This window comes from Haemaphysalis longicornis, unplaced genomic scaffold, assembly GCF_048455015.1.
Source record: "Haemaphysalis longicornis isolate Haplotype H1 unplaced genomic scaffold, Haemaphysalis longicornis Haplotype H1 scaffold_7, whole genome shotgun sequence".
NCBI classification, from domain to species: Eukaryota; Metazoa; Arthropoda; class Arachnida; order Ixodida; family Ixodidae; genus Haemaphysalis; species Haemaphysalis longicornis.
Window position 1 is genome coordinate 159,229,903 of NW_027526422.1, and position 26,044 is coordinate 159,255,946.

General features: G+C 44.8%; 1 protein-coding gene across 1 annotated transcript; it reads left to right on the plus strand.

Moving 5' to 3' along the window:
- The first annotated feature begins 420 nt into the window (after nt 1-420).
- On the plus strand, nt 421-22,785 carry LOC144147173 (uncharacterized). The gene is made up of 5 exons (XM_077679244.1): nt 421-610; nt 10,695-10,846; nt 12,162-12,229; nt 15,141-15,221; nt 22,300-22,785. The coding sequence occupies exons 1-5, from the start codon at nt 494-496 to the stop codon at nt 22,446-22,448; spliced, it is 567 nt and encodes a 188-aa protein (XP_077535370.1). The 5' UTR covers nt 421-493; the 3' UTR covers nt 22,449-22,785.
- Nucleotides 22,786-26,044: the final 3,259 nt, after the last annotated feature.

Here is a 26,044-nt window from a genome sequence, read left to right on the forward strand (position 1 = left end):
CGTATGTGGACATTTCGGTGTCAGTCCACGTGTCTGTATTAGCCTTTTACTCTAGCATTAGCTTTTACGGCATGTTCAAGGACACGTTATGTCGAACTCTGGCTCTCTCATTTCTGACTTCACGTGCAGGTCTATTGTCGTGTGGTCAGAAGTATTGCCGTGACAGCTGAGATAACATTCCTACACACAGTAATAAGCGGAGTCCATGCGACATAGTCAAACTGTCCTTCGGCTGTCCCAACTTGGCATGTGAGCAAACAGATGTTATCAACCTTGCTAGCGACAATCCGCAATTTCCACGACCTTGTTTTCCCGCAGAATGTCATTCTTACGCTTCTTTGAAGGCCATCTGAAATTGAGTTGCAAACTAGTCACCTGCTCGCGAAACATGAAAAGCATTTAAAATGGGACTGCAATATCATATATGGCATGCTGAGCCCATCCTGAGTCCGACGTTGCGGCCGACAGGAGGACACAACAAACGCAACTCACTATGGATCTGTTGAAGTACCTGCCCATCACTTTGTTCCTGTTGTTCTGTGGTCCTAGTGCCTTGCGAGCAGGTAGCGGGCCTAACAAGCTCCAACGTGACGTTCCAGATGCTTTCAAGGTAAAAATTTGCAATTTGAAAGCTGTCAGGTGTGCCTAGTTGAAAGGTTAGACGAATATACAAGACGTGGGGATAAAAAACAAAAGTTGATACGGACTGTATGGGGAAGCATTTACGGGCTCCTAAATACTGAACTAAAAAAAAACCTGAATATAGCAGCATGCCCTGTGTATCAATGTTGTTAAAGCGAAACGTTCAAAAATGCCTCAATGTGAGCAGTAGTGGTAGCGCGAGAAGTATAACGACGTCACAGGACAGTCCAGATATTGTCTTGCACGAATCAGGTAAAAACAACGCAAATTACTGATGTGGCTGCACTGTCCACATTCGTTTGCCGTCGCGACGGGAAGACAAACGTGGGCCGGTGAATTGAAGTGCACCCGTTTGTCACTGCCGAGCACGGCCTAAGGATTTGTTAACAGTGCTTGTGATCACAGGCAACTGGGGATAGTGACAATTATTTTCGAAAGAGTCAGCCTTGTAAGGTCTCACTTCTATCTTCAGCGAACGGCATAATGTGTACTCTTGATTGCACGCTACGGACAGAAGCCACTGCCATTAAGTAACAAATTTACTACAAGCGCGTCCGTAGCGGTGAAATGGCCCATGAAATAGACCACGGCGCGATGAGAATTAAGTTGAGTACTTGAATTTAAAAAATAGGAAAAATTAAGGATTGGGTACGAATGAAACCCAATGTTTCCATATTGCGTGTCAAGCGCTATTTCCTACCTTCTGTTGGCAGAGCTACGTGGGGGAGAGGTACATTCTGAGTATCGGTGAGCTAGCCTATTATTATCAAGCAACCCGTGTTTTGTTCTAAATGTCGCTTTAAGGGTGTTAAGTACGTTACGGAGGTTGTTATAGGTGGCCTGCAGCGTAACTGTCCGCCAAATCAGCCTGCTCGAAAGTAGCCGCCCCGCCTGAGAGAGAGACCACACCAGCATGGCGGAAATGGCGATGTGGTAACAAAAAAAGACATCCCGCGGTTTAGGAATATCCTTCCAGGTGATACAGGGCTTTTAAGTGCAAAGCAGCTTATGGTCGAGCCTGTTTCCTCTGCCGCTCCACACCGCCACTGCGCATGCCTGGACAAGCACAGCTGATGATGATTGTGGCAAGATGCCCCTCGGGACTGGCCAACCAAACAATGCATCATGAGATGGCTTCGCGTTGAACTGCCGCGTTGAACTGTCAACGTCCTGTAGGGGAACCCTGAGTACAACACCCCCACTGCGCATGCCTGGCAATGCACAGCTAATGATTGTGGCAGGATGCCCCTAGGTATTGGCCAACCAAGCTATCCATGACGAGATAGCTTCGCGTTCAACCACCGTCGTCATCTTCCCGTAGGGGAACCCTGAGTTGTGTGCGAGGCATTCCTCCTCTCCTCTCCGACGCTCCTCTCCTCTTCGCCATTCCTCCTCTCCTCTCCGAAGCTAATCTCCTCTCCGGGATTGCGCACCGAATGGCAACACCTGCGGCTCCGCGCGCCATAATGCGAAGCAGCTTAGGGTTAAAGAAGTGATGGTAGCCGCTGCATCCTCCGCTGGGGGCGCCACTGTAGCTCCGTGGTATAAATGACGCGCGCCCGCGCTATGTTTCTGGCAGCGATTCTACAAACAGTTTTAAGAAACGGTTGGGAGCGCCCTTCTGTCAAGTACTGAAAAGCACATTCCTTACAAATTCATCCTGATAAAACTGTGCAGACTACATCAATATTAGGAAAAGGTATCATTTCGCACTCAAGGAAAACATGTTTGCCTAGCTAGATATTAACAGATGTTCAGCAGCGAGTATTAGAACAGAGTGTAGGCAACATGAGCATCAAACTGTTTTAGTTGTCTTGAGAAGTTTGAAATCCGCAAAACGTTTCAAATGCCTGCAAGAAAACCACTCAGGAGCGCCCGTGGAGCATGGCCGAGCAGCTCAACGCTTTTGTGTTTCTTGCTCATGATGATGATTGAGGGCACTAGCAGTGAATGAACAACTTCCCCCTGCACATTCATTCGTGGAAGATTAAGAACGAAAGATACAATGGTGGTGCCTAAAAAATGCATTCGCATTTCATTACTCGACATGGCGAAGTTGGGAGAACTGCGATGCGCACGCCTGGATCCAGTGATGTTTCGTAGTGGGCCGCAAGATTCCCATTTCCAGGTTCAGAAATTTCCAATATGTAGCATTTTTCCCCTCCGTATATCAACAATTCCCCCAATTTTCTCTGCTATCTATTTTCTCCGTGCAGCTGACAGATCTTTACGTGCAGTTCGCTTCAGTTTTCGGGTATTGGCCAGCGCCACCTATGTCTGCTTTGCGTAGCCTGTCGGACAGATGCCATGTGAGAATCAGAGCTTCGGCTTGAGATAAATTTCACTACACCTGGTGCTCAGTAGCATTTCAACATATATTTCCACGTTTTATACCTAACAGCGTTCCTACTTTGCGTGGTAAAGCTGTGAGTTGAAACTGCCTGCATGAAAAAACAAAAAAAAAAACATTTTTGTTTTATTTAAGTAATATTAGCTCAGAACCGGGGCAGCTGGCCCCATTTCTTGTTCCAGAACGGGGAATAAGCCGTACCTCATGTACTTTTGTTGTATATTGCGCAGGAATACATGCAAACAGGCTTCACCCACGTGTTCCTATCTTCGTTAGCTTTTTCTCAGGAATTATTCTTTCCTATGTGCTCCCTCCTGTTTTATGAACTAGACCGGAAATGGTCTAAGGTATCTCACCGCCTTTTCATTTTTTTTAAATTTCCACCGGTATTTTTTTATTTCGTATGTAGCTAAGAAAAGACCGTCTTTTATGGTATAAAAAGTAACAAGTAAAAATAATATAATTGATTCTTGTTATCCACAAAAAATACCCCTAACTTGGACATTACTCGAAACTCGATAACTATTCAATAGATTGCAGGAATTGTAAAATGCTCTGTACGGAGGTGGCCAAGTAGCCGTACTGTGCAACTAACTAGGATATTTGCTACGCAATAATATAGAATCAAGTTATAGAGAACAAACCAAAGAAAACCAAAAAATGTGTCGTTTTTATCTGCACTCTTTGAAATAAATCACGATTACACCAAAACTGACTATCTGTTTCTAAAAAAAAAATCCTAGTTCATTGCAAAGAATTGTAATAAAGAGAAAAGTCAGCGAAGTTTCATTCTAAACCCAATATTCATTTCGAAGTTACAACTGTTCGCACAAGAAGAAAGTGCGAAAAATCAAGTGTTGAGAAAAACAAAAACAAACTCTTTCCATGCTTGCTTAAACCAGATAATCTAGTCCGGGAGCGCTCAAATTATTAGTTTCATAGCTGAAGCTTTTCTTCGCTGCCTCGAGCTGTTCTTTGGCTTTTGTTTCCGCCCGTATATTTTTCGGAGGTGTTCTGCCTCCCCTATTGATTTGCGCTTAACCTGCGCCACTCGATACTGCTCAATGGTACAATATGCTACGGGAGTGTGGTGGCCAGGTTCAATGTCCGCTTTCCTAAAAATATCTGCTGCATTTCTGTTGCCATCGTTAGAATGTCAAACTGCCCCATATATACCAAAAAGTAGTATGGGCCAACTCGTGTGAACGTCTTGGGCAGCCCAGACCAGTTGTGCAAAAACAGTTAGGGTCCGCATACCTACAATCTTATTACCTTGCCGTAAAGGTTCTCGCGGGGACACCTCACAATAGTTCTCCAAGTGCACAAACTTGGCTGCAGTAACTTATACATTCAAATCCACATGGTCTTCGATTGGAGCATTCACTGTGTACCGATCGTCACGAAACTCGCTTATGTCACCTCTTATCCTAGACTTGACTTTCCCTTTTTATTAAAACGTCCAGCCTATGGTGTTACTGCTTGTGCTAAGAATAATGCCTAATAATTACGAGCCTCCTCGCATTACCAGCAGGAGCATAAAGCCTGCGCAAAAATAAATAACAGAACCACATGCGGAGTCACGCATCTCATTACAGATATTTAAAGAAATATTTAGAAAAAAAGAAACGATCAAAAATTGTATTTCTATAAACGTTTACGTATCAGTCTAAATGACAGCAGAAAATTTTTAATGTACGCTGCTGATGTTTCCTGCGTTATCAGTTTCAGTTACTACACCACTTAAGCTTCGGTCTCAAAACCCTCATAAGCTGCTCGAAAATTGGCTTTATCTTTCCAACTAAGATAAGAACACTATGTTTTCTGCAGAACACTTTAGAATGTTGGGGGATTCTCAAAATACCAGAAGAAAAAATTGCATTTTTTGAAAAAAAAAACGTCTTTTCAAAGGGGGTGACATAGCGTAAATGCTTGTGGCTTGCGGTGAAGCGACTGCGCGTGTTTTAACACAAATCTGCAGAAGTGTGATTGATTTCATTGTAGGGTGTAGCGCGACGACGCGACGCCTCCGATGAGGGGCGCCGTGGTGGACGGCCCCGGAATATTACTGACCACATCGGGGTTTTTAACGTGCTCCGAAATCACCAACACACGGGCGTTTTCATTTTTCGCCACCATCAGAACAGCGGCCGCTACGGCCGGGAAGCGAAACCGCGTGCTCGTGCTCAGCAACCAACGCCTCAGCCACTGCGCCACTGCGGCGGGTATCCATGAGTTGTGAAGGAAACTGTTTAAAAGAAAACAAAGTAATAAATGGTGCGAATTTCTGTATTTTTTTTTTCTGCTGCACGGCTCCTAAAATTCTCTGCATCTTTGAAGATTCCCGTTTTTCTTTTTGGCTGAAATTACTGCCGCAAATTTTCCAAAAAAGGTAAACATTCCCTGCGAAGAACATCACTGCCTGGATCCGGTTTAAGAAGACAACTCTACGTTCCTCACACGAATCTGTGACACCGCGTCCACCGCGCTTCGCGTTGTAACATTGTAAGCGTAGCTTTCATCTCTATAGAGATGCGCCACTCATGAAAGACCCGGATCTTTGGAGCCGTTCTTTAAAGGAAAGCTGCAAGCTTCTGCCAGCCAACGGTTCTTTCGCGGCGAACGGGACAATAAACTCCCAACGAAGCGGAGGCGGATGCGGCGGGAGTAGAGGGGGTGGCGGATGTTCAAACTCACGGAGCACACTGTAGATTGCGCGCCGAATGTATTTTGGCGTTCTCCGCTCCGAAGTGCCTGCTCGCCGGCGGCGGCGTCCGCGGCACGACTTTGTGGTATGCTGTAGCGACGGTTGCTTTGGCCTTTTTAAGTGCGAATGCACTTTATAAGCGACCCCAAACCATCCACCGCCGGCAGCGGCGGCGGCGGCGGCGTCGGCGTCCGCAGTGCTCCTCTATATTTAAAAAAAAGAACAGCATCCGGCGCCAGGTTTCGATCCGAGGACTTTGCGGCCGCAGCGCGACGCTCTACCGACCAAGCCACGGGCGCGACGCTGATATCAGTGTTAGCGACGCGCCTTATATCTTTAATGCATTCAAACTACGTCGTCAGCGGCGTGCGTTGGCGACTCAGCGGCGTTATAGCGGCTTGATAACTGCGTGGTGTACACGTGATACTACAAACCCGATGGAAGAGATGGAAGAGAAGGCGGCGAGGCGGTGGGCTGCGGGGGCCGAGCGCAAGCGCCGCAAGCGGGCCGACAACCGTGCATTCGCACTTTCACATTCTCCCCCTCGGGGAAATGCGGGGGAATTTTTTTTGGAGCAGCTTCGAGTTCATTGCGTGCTTCTTTCACAGGACTTGAATAATTTGTTCGACAGCACCTCCTGGGTAAGCCCCCCCGAACGGAATTAAGTGTTCGTACGGCCAAGATGCGATAAGGAGTGGTTTGCAGGGCGCGAAAACAAAAAATAGACCAATTGCAGACACCTGGCCACTAGAGAAACGCTACCTTTTGCTCACTGCTTCCCACGAATGGGTCTCTGTTTTCTGAATTGGTGAATACCAATTCGGTTGGGTTTTAAGAGGTATTAGAAAAGGCGCAAGTGGAAACTGGTTCTGTAAATTGCGCTTATAAATGTTCCCCCAGCTTCATCGCAGTTCCACAACTTACTAAATTACTAGGTTAAATTGGTGTAAAGGGAAAGCACCAAGCTCACATACCGAATTGTTTCGGTGTCGGAGCTTGTGTCGCGCGGTGGTGTAGCACCAAGCTCGCACATCGGATGCCTAGCTTCCGCTGTCTCATCCTTCCAAAGACGATCCTTTCTGTTTTCGTCTTCCCGACTCACGGCCGGCTACAGCGGTGGTGTCCGCTGTTCTAGCCTGGTCGTATCCTGACGCTGCTGCTGTGGTCGGACGCCACCTCGCGAATTCCAGGTAACGGCTGGCAGAATCTCAGGTTCAACTCTTTGTAGAGCCACGTGTGTGAATTCAAGTGACGTCTTATAAGCAATTGTCATGGGTGTCGTTTAAGGGTTTGCTGTCCAACCACCTTCACAGCGTTGATTCGAAACATTTTTTGAAGAAAGGGTGAGACGTGGCTCAGTGAAAGTGAGCTGCGGTTCCAGTTCCATCTCGCACGCTCAGTGATCCTTGTCGAACCGAGCGAGCCATAGAGTTCAACCACAATGGGGCTTATTGTGTGACGTAGACTCACAATTTTTAAACTAGGCTGAAGTTGAGGTTTGGCGGTTGTTGTGGTACTTGGCTTCAAGATTTTCTGCTCCATCTGTTTTGATTTAGGTGTCGAAAGCGCCCAGGTCTCGTTCGTGGGCAGAATTGCTGTTAGCGCCCGATTACAGTGGCTGCAGTTATCAAATACTGCTCGGCTTGAATGAAGTGGACAAGGAAGGGAGCAGCATCGCCGTGTAGCCCTTACACTGGAACTAGACATGTTCTAGGGCATTTGTGAAACCGGACTTGAACTGGAGATTCCGCGGATGGTAGACGGTACGAGCACGCTGTCCCATCCTAGTCCCGTTGATGACGACGCTTTCTAGAACAACATGCGCGGGTAGGCGGCTAAACCAAATAAAAAACCCTTTACTGGCAGTATGTGTACAGCCGGCTAATTTTTCTTCAGAAAACTTCATCGCTGAAGCTTCATCCGGTGGTTGGCCACCACCAAGTTGACCATGGTCAGCACCTTATTATGCTAGAAAGCGGCAAAACAAGCGGGTAAGGGGGGGGGGAAGGTAGGTGGCTTTCACGGAACGATTCCGGCGATGCAACCGTCATCTGCTGGACTGCCCTTTTCCGCCGGTAATCTTAGGCCTGTAATAATTTGCCTGCACAAGGGGCACGCACAATCGCTCTCACAGCCAGTGAACATGCGTACTTGTGGAATACACTGGAGCCGCCCTGCTTCAGCCGCCAGCTATCGCCGACTAGCACGCAAAAAAAACGCTTCGCCGTCTAATCAGTCGGTGGACTCTTAGCGGCCGAATCGGCCTAATCGTCGGCTCCGCTACGCTCAGTACAGTATACATTTTAGAAATATGTTCCCGTCAGATAAAAGAAGTTTTCTAAACCTCAATATAAAATTCCAGATGAACAATTTATTTTCACCATTAATTATTTATACACTAATCAACATTGTGATAGTTTTGTTTTTCAAAAAAATTTCACCATCTTCCCGTAGGGGAACCCTGTTTAGTATGCGAAGCAGCCATGTGGTCTATTCAAGTTCCCATTAGTTTTCAGTTTGATCGCGGTGTTGCGGGAGGAGAATTTGTACAGGGGAGCGGGCGCGCGCGTCATTGATCACGCGGAGCTACAGTGGCGCCCCCAGCGGAGTATGCAGCGGCTACCGTCGCGTCTCTAGCCCTAAGCTGCTTCGCATTATAGCGCGCGGAGCCGCAGGTGTTGTCATTTATTGCGCAATCCCGGAGAGGAGAGGAGCTTCGGAGAGGCAAGGAGGAATGCCGGAGAGGAGAGGATCGTTAGAGAGGAGAGGAGGAATGCCTCACATACTACTCATGGTTTCCGTACGGGAAGATGACCATGGTGGTGGAACGCCAAACTATCTCGTGATGGATTCTTTGGTTGGTCAGTCCCTAGGGGCATCCTGCCACAATCATCATCAGCGGTGGCTGGCCACGCATGCGCAGTAAGGGTGTGGACGCTGCACAACGGCGCCCACACATCGACGGAGGGAAGAGGCTCGACCATAAGCTGCTGCGCATCTAAAAAGTTCTTTGAGTCAAGTCAAGTAACGGCTGGGTAAACCGCGTTCGAAAATCACGCATCCTACAGGCTTGACCGCCTCCTTGGGGGTAAAGCCGCTTTCGGCGGCTCGCATAGACATTAGCGCGAGTGTCCCTTCTAGTGTATATTAGTATAAAACTCTATGGAGCTAGCCACTGCAGAGACAACCATGGAGGAACAAGAGCCAACTGAGTCGAAGAGCCCGGTCAAATGAGCCGGCTCTTTGGTGCGAGTTTCGCGCTTTCTATTATCGGCGCGAGAAAGCAACTGCTTTGCCGGGCCGTGGGGGGCTCGTTTTACAAATTCCTACAGCGACCCCTGTCATGCGAGCAGACAGCCGAAGTGAGGAAAGCCCGACATTTTGAGTTGTTCATCGGCTGCTTTTTGCAATGAGGCGTCAGTGGGCCTATATTAACGACACAGAGCATCGCAGTGCTCCAAACATTTTCGCGTGGGTTATATTCCTATAAAAGATAAAATTTATGCCCGCGTATGAAGTGATCCCATCACCAAAATGTATTTTGCTACGGTACGTCCGTATGTATTAAAAACGAAACCTCATTTGCTGTACGCATTGCAGGACAAACATAACGTTCCCTGTAGCGTTATCAGGTTTAAATGAGGCGACAATACGATTCACTTCACTTGCGCCTGAAGAGTTCGGGGCTGACAGTTGTGATGTTCAGCTGTCGTTGGTGACGCCCCCAATTTCGGCCCAAAAGCATAAGGACCAGGGCCTTCAGGACTCTTCTGTTAGCGTTCGGGTACTCCACCAAGCCGCTGCTGTTGTTTTCAAGTGCGCTAAACGTACTACGTTTTTACAGACGTCACTATACAACATTGTTTATTGCCTATATGAGCCACGCAGGTCTCACACATTAACCACCGGCCGCAGAACAGAATCGTCCGGCGGCGAAGCAGTCGCGGAGCACTGTATTGTTTTTCCCTTTTTTGAGGCTGTGTTCCTTTGATTGGTGGCGCACAATTTCGCTTACGTGCCACATGTGTTGCTCACGCAATGTAAGAAAGTATTTCCTCTACTCGTAGCACCTTTTAAATTTTGAGAAATATTCTATAACTCTGGGCGCCATTCAGAATGTTCTAAATATCATGTGGAAGGGGATTGAGCGAAATCATTGATTGATTGGTTGATCGATTGATTGATTTCTTGTAGTGAATAATGTGCCGGTGCTTTACAGGCGATGAGACGTGCCGTAGTGGAGTGCTCTCGATTAATTCCGACCACCTGGAAATATTTAACGTTCGCTGCAATCTCGCACACACGGGCGTTTTTGCTTTTCGCTTCCATCAGAAAAGCGGCCGCCGCGGCCAGGAATCTAACCCGTGTCTTTGTGCTCAGCAGCGCAACGCCTTAGCCACTGAGACATCGGTGCGGGTGGTTTGAGCGAAATGTTTAACACTAGGAAACAGACACTTTCAATCACAAGCTTTTGAGCAACGTTTGGAAATGGAGTTGAATGGCATTGGTAAAAACTTTGATAAAAAACTAGGGAAGGCAGAGGAACCGTGCTGTCCATTTCTTTTTGAATATAGAAGAATGAAAGATCAATACTTTATTAAACACTTACTCATTGTTCGGAAAATTGAACATCTTAGGAGTTTTCGCACTCCTGTGTATCGCAGGCAAATTTGTTTGAAGCCTAAATTGAGACCCAACTGTGGACAGCGGCGGCCGCAGTTTTCATCCCTCATCGCGGACGCCAATTTAAATGTTGTAATACTATCGTGTATAAATAAATGCAGTAAAGTTAGAAAAAATCAGCACTTTGCAACCTCCCCTTTTAGTCGCGGTAGTTATATGCTTGCCTTCACACAAATACTGCCCGCGTGAAGGTGCACGCTTTCTGACCTACGTTACTATTTTTTTTCCACATGAACAGCTTGTGCATTGTCGAGTTGACTAGGTGCTCGTTTTTTTCTAATGTGTTTTGTCTTTTCTAACGTTTCTATTTTTAAGGCTTACGGAGCTTTTCCTTACGCCGTTGCCATAACTGACAGCAACAACGACACCATCTTTGAATGCCTCGCGGCGGAACGTACTGAGTTTGACTATGAGGCGAAAACGGCCACTTATATCTGGTTCGTCAGCGATGGCCCCGAGAAGTCAAGGTAAGCATCTCAGATGCTCGGTGCACAACATAGGCTACTTGACGGTGACCGAGAGAAGAAATCTGCAATATATTATCCGGAAGGTTTTGCTGTCGATTCTTACGATAACAAGGCAAGCCCAAGATTAAATTGTGTGTGTTTACGCCATTTTGCGCAGTAAAAAAACCTTTGCAACTGACTGTCACGTCTTGATCATGCAATAAAGAAGAAAACTCTTTAAAAATCTGAACAGTTATTCTAACAAAGGGAAGAATATAGAAAACACGACCAAAGCAAAGGCCGGGTGGTGTTAATGTAGGTGATTTTATACAGAATAAAATCTGCCAAACCTATAGAAAAGACAGTATTCAGAACCCATAAGCAGTCTGAATGACATGCGGCAAAGCACACTAACTTTGGCATTTAGAAGACCTTGTGGAAGCGGAAATATCCTTCTTCATTAAAAATCCCGTAAACGCCATTTAGGCATGCAGACACATAGATCATAGATGAATGAACAAAACAAAATTTCGAGCAGTACTGCGTGGCCGAATCGGAACTTAGTTTTTAAAACCACCCTGTTTATATAGGCTCTGAGTGTACATAGGCTCTTGAAGTATTGTTAATCATAGTTCTAGAAAGTTTTATTTCCTTCCATTTTTATAATGAACTGCTTGGCACCGTGCTTGCCGATGTACCTCATTTTCTGTCCACACAAAATAGAGGTGGAAGAAGTCAAAATTTGGGAGTGTAGTTTTTCAACATTTGGTTTTTTGAAACGCCAATTGTTTGCCTTTTTTACCCTTAAAAATAGTTCACCCACGATATGTGTGTACAACGATGTGCATTTATGCATGACTGAAAGAATCTCCTCTTCAGCAGCAAAGCACGACGAATTCCACCAGTCCTTGCGTGCCCTTTCTGCTGTGATCTTTGAAATCCGATTCGGTCAACGGTAAAAGAAAAGCTGCGTACCTAACATTGTCTTGACAACATAAATTTGTTTAGGAAAAGGCACATCCCTGCTTTGACAGCTCCGAATATACAACACTGGCTTTAACAAATGTACACCGTTGGGAAAGCTGATACATAAAACATGGCTAGAAGGCTTAAATGTCGCATTTGCCGGTTCAAATACCTGTCAAAATAACTACACATCGTTTATTAGGACGATCTTAAGCACCGCTAGATAAGTCACAGGAATACACAAAGGGAAACCAGTACAGTTAAGGCACGTGTTGCTAGTAAGCCAAAATTTAATTACCAGGAAACGTTTAGCCCTTACAATAACCACCTGTTATACGCTGTGCAGTGAGTTTGGTTTGTTTTTCCGCAGAAACGGCTACCCCTTTTACTACACGGAAGGCCCAACACTAGATTCGGCCAACTACGTTGTTGGGAAAGGTAAATATCGAAGCTGATTGAGCCCTTTCGGTTCTTCAACGAAATACTGCATAAGCCTTGCATGACGAAAACAATTTTAACAAGTTTTACAATGTTTTGTGAGCGCACAGTGACTGAAACATCGTCAGAAATTCCACATGTGTACACTGTAATATTTGTTCCAGGCCCGGTCAATTTTGCTCAAACTACTGAAGGCAACGTGAACAATCTTTCTTGAGCGGTTTCCGTTCAAACCGTAGTGTAATTTTAAACACTGCTCATAGGGTGCATGAATTCTATACTTTATGGAATACGAAGGGAAACACGCAACCACTAAGATATACACACTGAACATTTAACTTTTTTTCATCAAGCGGGAACCGGGTGAAGTGTGTTGCGAGTTTAACATTGAACCTTATCGAAATCAGGAAGCTTTCTAGAAAAGCACTGGGTTAACCAATAACAAAAAGTGCCAGTGAGCGAGAACCAATTATTTTAAGGAAGTATTCGCCATCGACTCCAATGAAACCAGGTGTCTTCCTTATTCGTTACGGCGACCAGAATGCCGCTTTGCACATCCGACGGGCTGCGCATTTAATAGCTTTGCAAATCTAACGTTAAGCGACTTTACACACCAAAAGTCAAGCCACGAAAACGTTTATTCGATTTGGTGAAGAAGAAAGATAACACAAGATGGAGGCATAAAGTTGCAACTTCAACTGCAGCTGCACAGGCGCTCCGCAACGGGTTTTATCATATCGCCACGTTCATGGTGTAGATAAGCCTACCCCGGCCGTAACTTCTCAACTTGTCTGTCCTGTTGCTCGAACATGGCTAACTTCATCCTTAAAGTGCGCTTCTAAACCACGTGGTCTTTCAAGGAATGATACTCAATATTTTGTGCCTCCTTAACTGTATCAGAGTTACGCGCACACGACTGTACTCCTTTTCAATACGGGTGAGCAGCTAGTAGGCCGGTTTCAGCCCCATCAGAAGAATACACCCGAGCGTAGGAGAGAAGAGCATCTATACCTGATGTGTGAAAGAGAGATTAGTGAGAATTACATTCCACGTAACAATATAGAAAGACAGATACGTTTTTATGCGTTCATTTTCGTGTAAAAAAAGCTTCGTCAACAGACGAAGGGCAGAGGGAGGAAGATACAGTAAAGGCGCTGTATTCCTGGTGTTACTGAGTTTGAGGGAACAGGAAAATATAATCTACATGTGCACTCGGGCTGTGCTGAAAGGTAGCATCCGAATGTCACAAATAACCAGCTTAGATGCACCAGTGAAATAGCTTTGGTTCGGGGGCATTAGGGATGCCTTTTTTTAGTAATTGTAAGCCAAAAATCCTTGACGCAGCATCAGACATTCCTAAAGCTTGCAAGCGATGTCGTATGTTCCAGTCCTTTCTTGTACTGGAATATTCGCTTATATGCACTCCACCGGATGTGTTACCAGCGCCGTTTTTTTATAGTTTCACACATCTTTTGTTCATTTGTTGTTTATTCAAGTCAATTTTATTTCTTGATTGAAACCGACTGCACATCCCGGCGCATGGCGATTGCTTTAAACGCCCAAATATTCAATTTCCGCAGTGCGAGCTCTTAACGAACAAGCTTTTTACAAACGCAACTCACGTTCGCAGATATGGAGCAAACAATCTCTCGCACAAAAGATATATCAAGCTCTCGTCTCGTGTACATCCTCAGTAGGGTTAATTATACGTTCCGCACTACCGTATATCAGTCGCCTGCTGAGCGTCCTTCTTAAAGACGACAGTCTTTCTTGGGTACTTGAACACGAAAATTTTATTGCTGATTTACATTTTTCTGTCTGCCTACCTTTCCCTCGATTCAGACATCTTACCGAAATTTAAAGTGATTTTTGAACTTCAAGTTGAAGAGCCGAAAACCTAACGAAGCACCAAGAAAACACGTCACACCTGCCAAGATTGTTGAACGAAACGAAAACATTAAACATATTTGAGGCAGAACATAGGTGCAGAACTGCTACTCGCAGTGTTGGTTTATTTTAAAATACATTCGTGCGTCATATTTGCGAGAACTGAAAAAATACACGCTGAAAACAATAATTTCACAATAATATTGAAAAATTGCTCGCGCGGGGTAGGACCATGAGGCGGTACTCTAGGTTCAAAGTTAACAAAAGGTTGCAGTAGGTTGCGCGAACACTGTAATGTTGAAAAATCGTTTTTATTTTAACAATCCTTCTTTGTATTTATCACGAAAAAATCAAAATGGGGCGGGGTAATTAGTTGGCACAGGAGTGAAGAGAGGCATTTATGTATTACAAGCGGTAGCAGACTATCGTCTTTCGACGACATTTGCAGTGAAGTGCTCAGCTACGCGTTCATTTTTACTTCGTTTTTTTTCATTACAATACACCACACTTTCCCACTGAACTGTGCTGTGAGCAAAGATCACTTAGAGCTTCTGTGATGTTTTTTTGCTGTATCCGTTTACCCCATTGATGTCGTGCGTACATCGCGGCCACTTATACATTACATCCTCTGCATATTTTCTGTAAAGATTTATTCCCTCATAATTCGCATCTGAAAAAAATCGTTGGATTTCCAGTTCCTCTTTGCCGTAAAATATATAGTTGCATCTGTACCTATTTTTGTTTTGTTTCCTTGTATTCATGTTCGCATTGTAGTTCCTGTTTTGATACTATGTAACCACCCACCCTGCATGGACCTTCAATGGTCCGCAGTATTTAATAAATACATAAAATAAATAATAAAATTTAAATGTCAATCATTAACAAGTGGCGCGATACTGCAACACTTCTTCTGTACAGGTTTCTTGGTGTTTTAAAGGTTTTTGGCCTCCGGTATACCTGCTTGGCCAACAATAGCCACTGCCTCGCTAAGCAATAAAACTAGTGTTTCTTAAAATTTGCACAGACGGCGAGCCTCAGGTGGAGTACGTTCGTTACACCGACTACAAGGACTGCCTCATATCGGAAGCATCGTACTTTGGAGAACGTGAGTAACGAGAACAAACCTTCAAACCTTGATGTTCTGCTCTCTTAATTTTGATATTTGACCAAATAAAGTACAATTGACCAAAGCACCGCCTCATAAAACAGAGAGAAATGGTTTTTAATGAAACGTATCGTATAAAATTTGCGCCATTCAAGGGCAAAAAAATATTCTGTTCCACAGCAAACGTAAGTGCACCTGGCTTTAAAACGCCCGTCATATCGAATAACCTGATATGTCCAGTATCCCGAATATAATCTAAATCCTCGATGTCATTGCGACCCGCGGCTGAGTCGATTTTACTCCAAAAGCGCCAGGAATTACCCATGGTCTGCCTTCACTGGGTTCACTCCTCTTTGAAGAGGAGAAATGTTAGTTAACGTTTATAAGTGTAAAATGAAGAGACAAAATTTGTAGGAGAGACATGAATAAAAAGTGACTGCTTGCTTCTCTTTCAAAAAGTGTCGCATGGCCGTAACTACATCATCTCTCTCGCACGGTTGCGACATCAGAAAAAAAGAGGGTACCTAGCGATTACTGAGGCACCCACTCGTTATATCAACTTGCATGACGATGCGCGAGATTGGCATTAGTTCCAATATTTTGGTGATTTTTTTACAGTTCGCTGTTCTTAAGATAAAGACACCTGTTGCTAGAACATGAAACTGATGATGGTGATGATGATGTCCTCAAAGTACCCACAAGGGCGTATTGGCCAGGGCTAAATCGTCTGTTTAAATACATGGGCACATCAAAATACTAGAATATTTCCGGCAAGAGGCCGTAAAAGGAAACTTAGTTATGAATAAAACATGAATTACGCATTAATTAGCACCCTTCAGCAAATCAAACGACCTCAAGCAGAAAAAAAATTCAATGAAATTATATATATTCATTTTTGCAAACTCCAAACTTGATGCGCCAAAAGATAATATAAGTGGAATCGAAAAAGTCAACTACAAATACTCAATTGGGTCCTTGAAAAGCAGTTGTCTAGCTGTTGAGAAACAGCGGCAGTCTAGCTGTTGAGAAACAGCGGCAGTCGAAACAGCGGCAGGGACCTGGCACCACACACGCAGTTCCCCAGGTGAAAGTCATGATCTAAACACATAGAAATTAAGCCATGGCATCCTGCGGCGCAGATCGGTGAAGGTCACTTCGCATTGCCGAGAACCACAAAAATGAACATTCCAATTGAGCTTTAAATGTTGATACTCTTCAAATCATAAAGTGAGTCTGAAAGAGTAGCGTTTAAATGCCAATATCGTCTCAGTGTTGAAGATGCAAAAAGAGCCAGATTAGGTAATCTGAATTTGCCAGGAGCTGTGACAGCGAGGCTAGTTAACTGGTCCGCTAGCTCGTTGCAGTAATCAGACATTATTTTTCAAATTATCTTCTTGCTTTTTACCGAAAGAACCTATATCTTATTTTTCATAGGTGTGGTTTTATTTCGAGAGCCACATTCAACAGTTTTTGCAGCTCTTATGAGGACACCTTCTTGGTTTTGCAGTCCAGCTTTTGAAAGATATGCAAGGACCGTAATCTCCTAATAAAATTTAACATTCTTCAAATACTAATTGAAAACAAAAATATTATACGCAAAATATCTACCGGCCAGAATATGTGTACTACGCCAAAATAAATATGATTAGACCTGCAAAAATGGATGTTAATCAGCGGGAAAAAAAGTGATAGTGGCTCTCTACCAACAATAGTTTCATCACATTTTATTGGGTCTAAAACAGTTTATAATTACCCCTCCGCCCCTGGCGGAGCTCTTTACGTCATTGAAGTGCAGAAAGTACCGAAATGGCTTGACACTCAATGCTGCAGCACCATCGTTGTCCCCGTTCCGCATGATGCTATTGTGAGCACGGGGAAATAGCACGGATAGTTTGGGGGCGAAAACAATCACTAGGACGGAAAAAATATCTCAGAATTACCACCTACTAGCGCGCCTTTCCCGTTCACTTAGAAGAACAAGAAATTACCTATTACGGCAAGAAACACAGCATCAGACTCCTACGTGAAAGTGGAAGGCTTTTCATTACAGGCAGTTTCAAATATAAAGAAACTGTCTTGCTGCACTCTGCAACAAATATATTAGAAAATACGACAATTTCCCGGTACCTATTGTTTATCACGAGTGAATAGTTTGAGCACACTCTTTCTAGCAGCCATATTAGAAGACTTCTGTATATATTTGTGTATACGAACATTGGGGATTGATTATTACCTTCACGATTCTTTTAGGCACATATTGGGTCGGCCCTGTAATGCCGCCTAAAGTAGTGTCAAAAAGGTTCTCAAACACCCCCAAAATTACGTAATTTCCTAAATTGTAATCATTATGAAGACAATCAACTAAACTATTTACAGCATCTGGATATTCAAAAGAAAGGAACGCCGCAGAACAGAAGCGTTCGAACAAGCTGTTTTGTTGATTCCACCTGGCAGGCGCCACTACCACCTCGTCGGGAATTTCACTTCTCCTGACGTCTGCTTCTCGGAAAATCTAAAAACGGCGTCAGTTAGATTTCGCCTCTCCATCTTCTTGGCGAACTGATAGAAACAAAATAGTGATGTTCTTTAGATGCGCAAGGCGAGAGGACGATCTCGACTCGCTCTGATGACCGACGACCGATGCTTGGAGCGGGTGAGGGATGAGGACTGCCTTCGTTGCTGGATATTAGTTTTATTTACACTATTTACACTACTCCAAGTTTACATCAGGTCAGAGTGACGGTTACATGGTCACTCTGCGAGCAGCAGCCTTTTCGGCCGAGATGTATACTAAACTAGATCCCTTCACTACCGACCCCCGTCAAAACCAACCACTCTAGTTTTGATACCAGAAACCCCGCCTCCAAAAAGGGGCGTTCATGACAGAGAGAGAAAAACCTTTCAAAACAATTATTAAAAACCATTGATTGGCAAAAGAAACCACCCAATCGCACACATGTCCCCACCTGCGTGTGACCCAACACTCTCTCTTATACACTCATAGTGCGTTTCCCACGCACGCTATATCACCCGACAAGCACATAGAGGACGTATGCGGCCTTAAGTCACTGACCGCGTGGAGTGGACACACCATTACGTTCACCGGGTGGCATCTGCTCAAAGTCCAAGCTTAAGGTTTACAGAGGTCTTCGCGAGGCTAACATCGCCCCGCGTCTGCCTGGCCCCCTCGTCTGCACTCGCGTCGGCACAATGCGAAAGTCGCCGTAATCCCCTTCCAGGCTAAGGACGCTACCGCCTGGCGTCTGTCCCCCGGGAAGAGGCGCTTCAGGCCCAAGCGATCATATTCGAGGCGAACGACCCGTCAACGACCAGCGCCTCCGCGTACGTCGTATAGTCTCCAAACTTACACCGCGCGCCCTATCGACACTAAGAGACACGATCATTTGTCTTCCCGTGAGCTCGTCATGAGGAATGACCCAGCCACCTCCGACGCGTCATAGGTACTAAGGCTAAGCGCCCCCGTCTTTTCACACACAAAAAGACGGGCACAAAACACGCTCTCGGCGGCTCCGAACTTGGCGTCCGTGCGGCTGCATGAAAGTGACACAGGAACGCAGCTACCAGCGGAAGCGACGCCGATACATGAGCCACCGGCGGCTTTCATTAACTAAATGAGGAGCCCGAACTTAACAGCGTCTTCGATGTCTCTTTGTACTCCATAAAATCATGAAACATGTTAAACAATTATTTTGGTCCGCTGGAAGTGGAGCCAACTCATTAGTTCTTCATAAATTGTCCTTAGAGAACACCTACATTATCATACGTGTATTACAAGTACTTACAATCCACTCTTTCATTTTTGCGTACAAAACAGTATTTTGTAGGTTCTGTCAACAATTCTCGTATTTTAAAAAGCGGCGCGAAAAAAGAAGGCAAACGGGAATATAAAAAAACGCAAGACGACACGCTCCAGCGACAAGAAACGTATTTCAGAAGGACATATATAGTGAGAAAGTCCCCGATTACCCAAACTCATTCCCACCGGCACAAAACAAAAATTTCAACGTACGAAAATGCAAATTACTAAAAAGACCAATTATCAGGTGCACAGTTCCCTATTTTAGCACGTGTAGAACCATAGTGCCCAATCAGGTTCCTGTAGACTGAGAAACTCCTCCTTTGCCTTGTTGAGTCCACTCATTTTCCGGCGCCTCAATTCTCTGTGGAAGATTATGCCTTCTTTTCTGCTCCTGTCCATCCACCACCCTAACCCTACTCGAAAAACCCCCGTGGCGCCCTTTCCAATTCACGTGCCTTGCCATGATTGTCCTTCATTATGTATATTCACGGAATAATGTCGTCTGCCGGAGTCAGTTTGGTGGTCCTTGGAGATCCTATACATCTTTAGAGTCGCATTTATTTCTTCTCTCCGATGATGTTTTCAGCTGCCTACCAGAGGCTTAGAAGTTCATACTATTACCCCAACTTTCCTAACAAAAAGAGCCAAGAAAGTGCACATTGTTTGCAAGTGGAAGTTTTCAATAGCAAAGGCATACTACATTGGTTGCCAGTGCTAAGGATTTCCCCTCGCCTGGGCAGGAACGCGTCGAATCGCTTGTGCGAAGTTATGCTCTCATTGTTCCTTTCATCTCTCCATTTTCCTTTACTAGTGTGTATGGCTGGCAGCCTGTTTACCTCTTGATGGTACTGCTCTACTGTCAATTCTTTGCTATTTTATGCAACAAAAAGCTTCCTAAATGGAGAATAAGCACTGAAAAAACAACAAAATGGTAAAATAAGCATATTTAAGAAAGAAAAAACGTTGCACATACCATGTTATTCTTCAAATTCGGATGATTACAATGCACAAAAGTGTAGGTAAACGAGGTTACCACATTTTCCTTGCCAGCAAGATATAACACTAAAACCATTCCACCGGTAATTTACTGAATATGCGGTACGTAAGGTATTTCTTGCATAAAAGTGATTGCAATGTCTGTCATAATAGTCATCACCAAAAGGTGTGCGAAGGACTTACTTTAACTACCTTTAAGCGCACCACTTTGGCGCCCTGTAAAGAGGTTTCGCCGCCGCGGAGGCATCCCCTTAACCGAGCGAGCGATGAGCCAGCCCAGAAGACGGAAAGCGGGCGAGCGGAGACCTGCCAAAGTGTGAGCGGGGGGGGGGGGGGGGGGGGGGTGGTAGACGCTGCTAAGGCGTCATCTGCCAGAGTGTCGCCATTGTTCAGAATGTTTTACTAGCTCCCTCTCCCACTTTCGCCATGGGTCCCCGCCTCCTCTGTTTATGGCTCATCCGAACCACGTCAGATCTGTGCGGGACGTTCAGACACAATTTTCAACAGCATGCTCCTGGGCAGTGAAGCACTGCGAGATAACGGCAAAGTAGCGCGCACGGCCGCGCGGTAGGTGCTCATGCAATCCCTTTCTGAGAAGCACGCGGTGTGCGCCGTGACCAAGAAGACTGCATTTCGCGCTGAGCACAGATTCCGCATAATGTAGTATAGTAATCGTCATGGGTTTTCTTTCTTTTTGTTTAGTCCAAACCATATCAACTAGCTTGGGATGGCAGCTGGATAAACGAATGCTCTTCAAGTAATTTATTTTGTGAATTTTATTTGAACGAACGAACCTTCCAGCACCTAAAAGCACCCATTGCAGAAAATGCGCTGTTCAAAAGCATGAAAAAATCCATTCTGACCACAACAAAAATACCAAGGACGGTGAAGAAAAGTGATACAATGCTATCAGGCATTGTGCCTGTGAGCGGTCAAAAAATGAAGAACTGTCCAGTTTTAAATTTTTTTGTATGAGCTGAAGTATCCAATAGCAAATGGTCACCTCGTTTAAACCCACACAACTAAAACAAGAGCCGCGAACCCTGCGTGAGTTAGTCTTCAGTCTATGTAGTTTCTTTTCCGAAAGGAGTACTTCTTATTAACTCCTTAATATTTTGCAACTAAGGAAGGTTTTACTATTGCCGCCTTTTGTATATTTTTTATCTTCTCTGTTTTACCCATTCAATCTCTAATAGTATTTGCTCTAAGGTTATGGCTAATGAACAGGCACTTATGAGTCACCATGACTAGGCAAAGTGCCCTTTTTCTTTGGAAGCTTTCCTAGAAAATCTGCTTCCAGGGAACCTTTGTTCGAACGTTTCCGGGGGATTTCAAGTTGGCTACTTATTTTCTGGAAATCAAATACCAGTGTACTTCAGAAGTTATTTCAGTCGGTACTGTAGCTAGAGTAAATCAGTATAACCTCGCACTCCTTAGGAAGAATGTTGCTTAGTTGCCTCTGCGGTAAGTATAAAATAAAAAAAAACGAAAGGAGGTGCCAGCGAGAGACATTCACAAGGACCCATGAATTATTGAAATAGCAAAGGCAATTGCTTCGCCAACATTTCGCATAGTTTTACCTTTAAAACTCGAGTACAAGCTCCTCGAATGTAGGTTATCACGTATCGCATTTATGTGCTTCTTGACCGCTTTGTTGCAGGTGTTACTTTTGGTAGTGTATTTGGCGCGATATCTTGATGCAACCACCTTTCCAATGTAGTGACTTTAAAAATGCCACCATCAGACTTAACAAAGAATAACGAAAAGGGTAGACATTGTCGTATATTTGTTTCTAGCTGCTGTGTGCAGGCAGCCGATAAAAGGATCTTACAGCGGGTGCATTTTTAGGATAGAGGTGCTGTTTCTTGTTGTGTGCCTGTCGTAGAGTGTGGGTAACCCTGCACCCATCACTACACGTGCGTCTCCTTGTGTCAAGCACAAGGGGAATTCGCCCTGATTCGATAGGCGCATAACTGTGGCCAGTATCAAACATTTTGCGCCCTTGCGGGGAAAATAACTTTGATTGAAACCAGTCAGTTATCAGTACCTAGCTCTGATGGTAAATGTTAAAAGAAGGCCGACGTAAATACTAATGTCGTCATTCCCCAAGATGCAGCACATGCTTTTCTCCTGCAAAAGAAAAAGAGGGTGAACCGTGGGTTAATTTGAAACCACGCGAGTGTGCCACGTAGCATGTGATCACAGTGAGAGCTATGCTGCTCGTGAAGAAAAGTTAAATCACGCTAATTATGCTTTACGCAGAGTGCACGCTGTGGGTATCGAAAGAGGCCCAAGACTTGGTGCCCGAACACTGCCTTGAGCAATTCGGAGACATCTGCGGGTTCGCTGTGCCACTGTATGCTGCCGACCTCTGCGAAGAAGACTTCACGTTCGAAGAGGCGGATGACTAAACTTTTTCCCATAACATCGATTGCCGGCTTCCGAATTGAATATGACGCTCATGACTAACTGTGTACCGTATTAACCCGCGTGATATTTGATTTCAGCATCATTGGGAAGTTGGAATATAACTTTGTTATTTAGGATGTACTAATAAAAACAGTAAATCAGACAGCATGTTTTTGACGAGTATTGATGTGTGCCCATTACGTAGAGAAATTATTGGTTCCCTACTCATAGCAATTGAACAGTGCTTCTTGTGTTTCTTTGCATATACTCTCGCCATATTCTTCTGATTCACGGACTTGACATACACTTGCTAATGAAATAAACGTGGAAGATATTGGCCGCATTCACTTCTTTCCGTGTTTTGGAAAATGTGCGGAGAGTGCACTTTACCACTCATGTTTTGAATTACTACCTGCATCTGACCGCTTTTCGCAGTCATAGTAGCCGTAAGTGGCTGCGCCTCCGATACCGAGCCGCCAAACTTATTTGCCGCCTACCCTGGGTAGGAAAGTTGAGGTGAATGGCAGAACCTTTTCAGTGTCCGTCGACACGTGGAATTGCTGTTGCTGTTGTGTTTCGAGCCTTTTCACAACACACGGAATGAGTAATTTTTGTACTTCTCGTTTTAAATTCAGTGATCAGGTAAAATGCCTTCTGCATGTGGCGACACCGGTAACACATAGTCTTCATACTTACGGAGTGTCCTGCTGATAAGAAGTTTTAAACTCAAGTGCACTAACCTCAAATTTTAGCTGTCAGAAGCTTAGTCAAGCTGCGGCTGATGGGGTTCCTGTCATTTCAAGAGCAGAAATTTCAGGCCATTGCTAAATCCGTGAGCTAGACTGAGGATACATTCAGAAACGTCTTCTGCAAGCAGCAAAAGCGGCGACTTCGAGACGCCATATTTAGGGTGTGATTTGCCACAGGAAAACGTTTTAACCTGAATAAGATAAACCGAAAAATTCTGCTACCTACACGTTGGGTGAGCATCGGCTCATGGGTTATCTATATTCTTACTAAGCACAGGGCTTCAGGAAACTGGTATGCGGAGATCCGCTGTGTGTAGATACTTAGACAGTTTAAAACGCATTTTTCAAGTGGCAGCATTTTAAGCCTGAGCCCCACGCTTATTAAGGACTGGCCTATTTCGTCGAGAGATGAGATCGGTTCTCTGTATTTTTACTACCGAGACACTCTGGGACATTCTCGGCACTATGGTTAAACTAAATACCCCATTAAAATCTTTCAATTCACGTCAGGCATAAATACATTTCCCCAGTGTTTCGATAGAACTGCAGGCCTTGATTAATATACTAGAATTTAAATTCTTATCATAAGTTTTTAAATTTTGTGGTAGTTAATTCAGCACAAGAACAGAACAACGGTTACAACCGGGTCAGTCTTCACAGTTGAAATACTTAGAAAAAAGTACAACGGTGAAAATGATTTTATGGTAGTACTGTCGGAAATTTGATACAAAAAAACTGACCGATAACTTATTAAAAAAGCTTTCTTGTCGACGTCGTGTTCACGGTAACATCTTTTGTACGATGAATTCTGATTGATTGATTATAGGGTTTACTGCGCCGACGCAGCGTACGCGATAAGGCGCGTCGTAGTGGAGGGCTCCCGGGTAATTTTGACCACCCGGGGATCTTTACCATGCGCCGAAATCGAGTACATACCGGCGTTTTTGCTTTTCGCCTCTCTCAAAAAAGCGGGTGCTGCGGCCGGGAATGGAAACCGCGACCACGAGCTTAGTAGCACAACGCCGTAGCCACTGTGCGACCGCGGCAATACCAAGAATTTTGTTGAAAAAATAAAACGTGGGCCGCTGATACAGTCGAAAATAAAACTGGGCGTGTTGGGAGTGCTTACGACTCCCTTGTTTCCCGTAAAAGTACACGCTGAATTGTATTCAGGTTGTTGATTCCGAAAAAAAGTCTGTAGAAAAGACCGAGGGTGACTTCTTGAAGAGGTGCAGGGCTAATAGGTAGTCCGCTGAAGGGCAATAACCAAAAAGAAGTTCTGAAGAAGTACCGACTACGCAATAAAAAATAGAGGTTCACTTCGACTACTTACTAAACTGTTTTTTTTTTGTTTGAGCAGCCAACAATTTTTCGTGCCGTCTGTATAAAACTATTGCGGTTACCATCCATCGGACGTGTTTATGTGCAAAGGACGTCGAAGTTTCGAGCCCTACTGGCAACTAACACATTAAAATTGGAACTGCCGTTAACTGTGATAAAGCGTGATGAAGGAAGTGGTGAAGCCTGCAGCTTTGCAATGGCGCAAATTCTCGACCCTGGTTGCCATACCAGAAGGCCCTAGTTTGAGCGAAACCCAGGCAAGGCGGAGCTGTGCTGATGAGAATAAGCTCATGATAATATTTAAAAGATGGATTAAAATGCTCTAAAAATGCGATTCATGTTATTTGCTGATTATAAGGTGACGTAACCCTTCCAGGGCAGCACCCCTATCGAACAAAACCATTTGATTTTTTATGGTTCCAATAAAATTCATACGGATCCGTAAAAATGTTGTATATAGGAACCTACATGAATTCTTACGGGCCACTATGATACCGACCCATAAGAAGTCTAACCACACATGAATGGACCTCTCCCGGGGTACGTCACACGGCGGCCGTGACGTGACGGCGAGCGCACGTGCTGGGTGTGGCCGGGAGGGTGGTTGGCAAAACATTCGGACCCGCGCGCGGCGCGTATGCAGTGAGGCTGCATTAGACGCGCGCAAAAGTGGAGTTTGTGTTTATGTGTTGGGTTTTCTGATGCCGGTGGGTTGCTGTACTCTCGGCTAAGCAAATCGTGCGAGCAAAATCAGAGGCATCAGGCTTTGCCTCGTCCCCAAACAGGTAAATTCGGCAGGTATTGTGGATGCGCGCAATGCGCCGAAGAGGCTAGCAGCACAAGCAGTGACATCGTCCGCTCTTACTCACAGCAACGTTTCTCATTCTCGAACTTCTGCTGTTCTTCAAGCGCAGTCATATCGTCTACACTGGCAGTCCGCGCTGATTACTTGCCATGAAATAAGGCTGTTTATTAACCATCTGCTATCATGCAGCACCAGCAGAAATAGTACCGGGGGTTGGGGTCAGATGAAAACTTTCTTGCTGGGAAATATTGTCATGTTTTGATGAGATAGAGTACTGTATCAAAAATACAATGAATGCCTGACCTGCTTAGCTACGCGAAATAAATGTTTCGAAGAAGTATCCGCGATAGCCGCCTGCCGCCAAATCGACCACGACAAGTTTTGGTCGTATGGGGAGATCTGTTCAAGACGAACAAAATTCATTGCTTGTAAATGCAATAAAGTTTTAGCTTGATCAAAGATATTATGCCTTAAGGACGCGGCAAAACTGATTTGCTTGCCGTGCTCACATGCATGTAGCATCATGCCGTCTGCGTGAGATGGGCCGCTCATGCGTCTCGAAAAAAACTCGATATCTGTTGGCCCTAAGCGAACGGACTCAGTGAATGTATTCTTTTTTTGCGGCCTCCCGACGCCGGCGAATTCAGCGGGTGTACAAGAACACTAACTTTAACTATGATGAAATAATGAGTACCGATAATTA